General features: G+C 48.0%; 1 protein-coding gene across 1 annotated transcript in view; it reads right to left on the bottom strand.

The window, feature by feature from the left end:
* Positions 1–834: 834 nt before the first annotated feature.
* Positions 835–1,295, bottom strand: part of TMEM229A (transmembrane protein 229A) — a 5,093-nt gene continuing 4,632 nt past the window's right edge. The window contains 4 exon segments of the mRNA XM_014449051.2: positions 835–1,107; positions 1,110–1,210; positions 1,213–1,237; positions 1,240–1,280. Of these exon segments, the coding sequence (XP_014304537.1) occupies positions 835–1,107; positions 1,110–1,210; positions 1,213–1,237; positions 1,240–1,280 (440 nt within the window).

The following is a 1,295-nucleotide window of genomic DNA, read 5'->3' as shown; positions in this document are numbered from 1 at the left end:
AAGGAATTGTTTCTACTCTTGAAGCTCCACCAGAGAAAGGGCCCTAAGGGTTGAACACTCCTGGGGGTGGTATAATTGGGCTTGGCCCTAGGACATAGAAGGTAAACATTTTACATTATTTCACAGTAACAAACATAGACAGCCACAGGTAACATAGGATCTGATTAACCTCGGAGTTTAAGGCTGACCCACGTTGGAAAACCATCATTTCCCTCATGGAGATCACACACTTAACACAGTGTCACCTGTTGGGGTCGCTAGAAAAGACTTATTTAAACATCAGTTCATAGGATGGTTTCACATTTGTCAGTTTCTTTCCACTTTGTGCTAGAAGGGAGGCACTTAAGAGCTATGAACTGTAATTTCAGGAGTACAAGCCACTGGATTTCGGCAGTCTTCAATAAATATGGCAAGGAATTAAGGTGAAATTGGATTCAAAAGAAAGTAAACACACCATTAAACCACAACATTTTGCTAAATCTTGTAAAAATCACTGGCCTCTGATTTGAAGAACTTCCTCACCAATAAATAAATAATAAACAAATAAAATTCAGCAGTTAGCAGCCACCTGTGCCCACACAGGGGAATCCTACAGCCTCCCGATGTCCGGGCTTGTGAGGGTTTTCCAATATGGGCGAGTTAGTACTTTGAGCAATATTTCCAAGTCTGGTATCATGCACGGGTCCCAAACAGCCAGAAAAACGAAAAGATAGAATGAAATATGTTGCAAGAGTTTAGTAAAAACGCATGAAAATTAAAATGCTAAGAAGACCACTCGGTTTTAAACGTGTGAAAATAAGTCGCATTCACGGATGGGAATCCAGAGACTTTGTTCTAGTCCATTGGTAGGTACCGCACTCGCCACAACGCGGTGGACAGCAGGTCCCGGTGCACAAAGGAATATCCAACAGGTAAACACATCAGGGTAACGGGGCCCATGACATTGAGCGGGTGGCGGGCATAGTCCCAGGAACAGGCGCGCAGGCCCAGGCCCCAGGGCAGCTCCCACAGGCAGATGAGCGTCACACAGACGGGCCCCCGCTGCCAGGAGCTCCCGCCGCGACTGTAGTGAAGGTGGAAACAGAGCTTTTCCACCAGGAAAGCTGCACGCTGCCGCACATGAAGAAAGACCAGAGCGACGTGTGGCCACTGGAGGCCCGGTCCCCCTGTCCCAGCTCCTCAAAGAAGAAGGTGAAGAAGATCTCATCCCAAAGGCGTGCATCCCGTAAAACGGTAAAGGAGAAAGCGGAGAGGGTCCGGCAACCCCTTGCTGGGGGCTCCTTTCGGTGCCCAGG

This window comes from Myotis lucifugus, unplaced genomic scaffold (assembly GCF_000147115.1).
Source record: "Myotis lucifugus unplaced genomic scaffold, Myoluc2.0 scaffold_1005, whole genome shotgun sequence".
Taxonomy (NCBI): Eukaryota; Metazoa; Chordata; class Mammalia; order Chiroptera; family Vespertilionidae; genus Myotis; species Myotis lucifugus.
The sequence above is the reverse complement of the archived record's forward strand: the minus strand, read 5'-3'. Positions and strand labels throughout refer to the sequence as shown.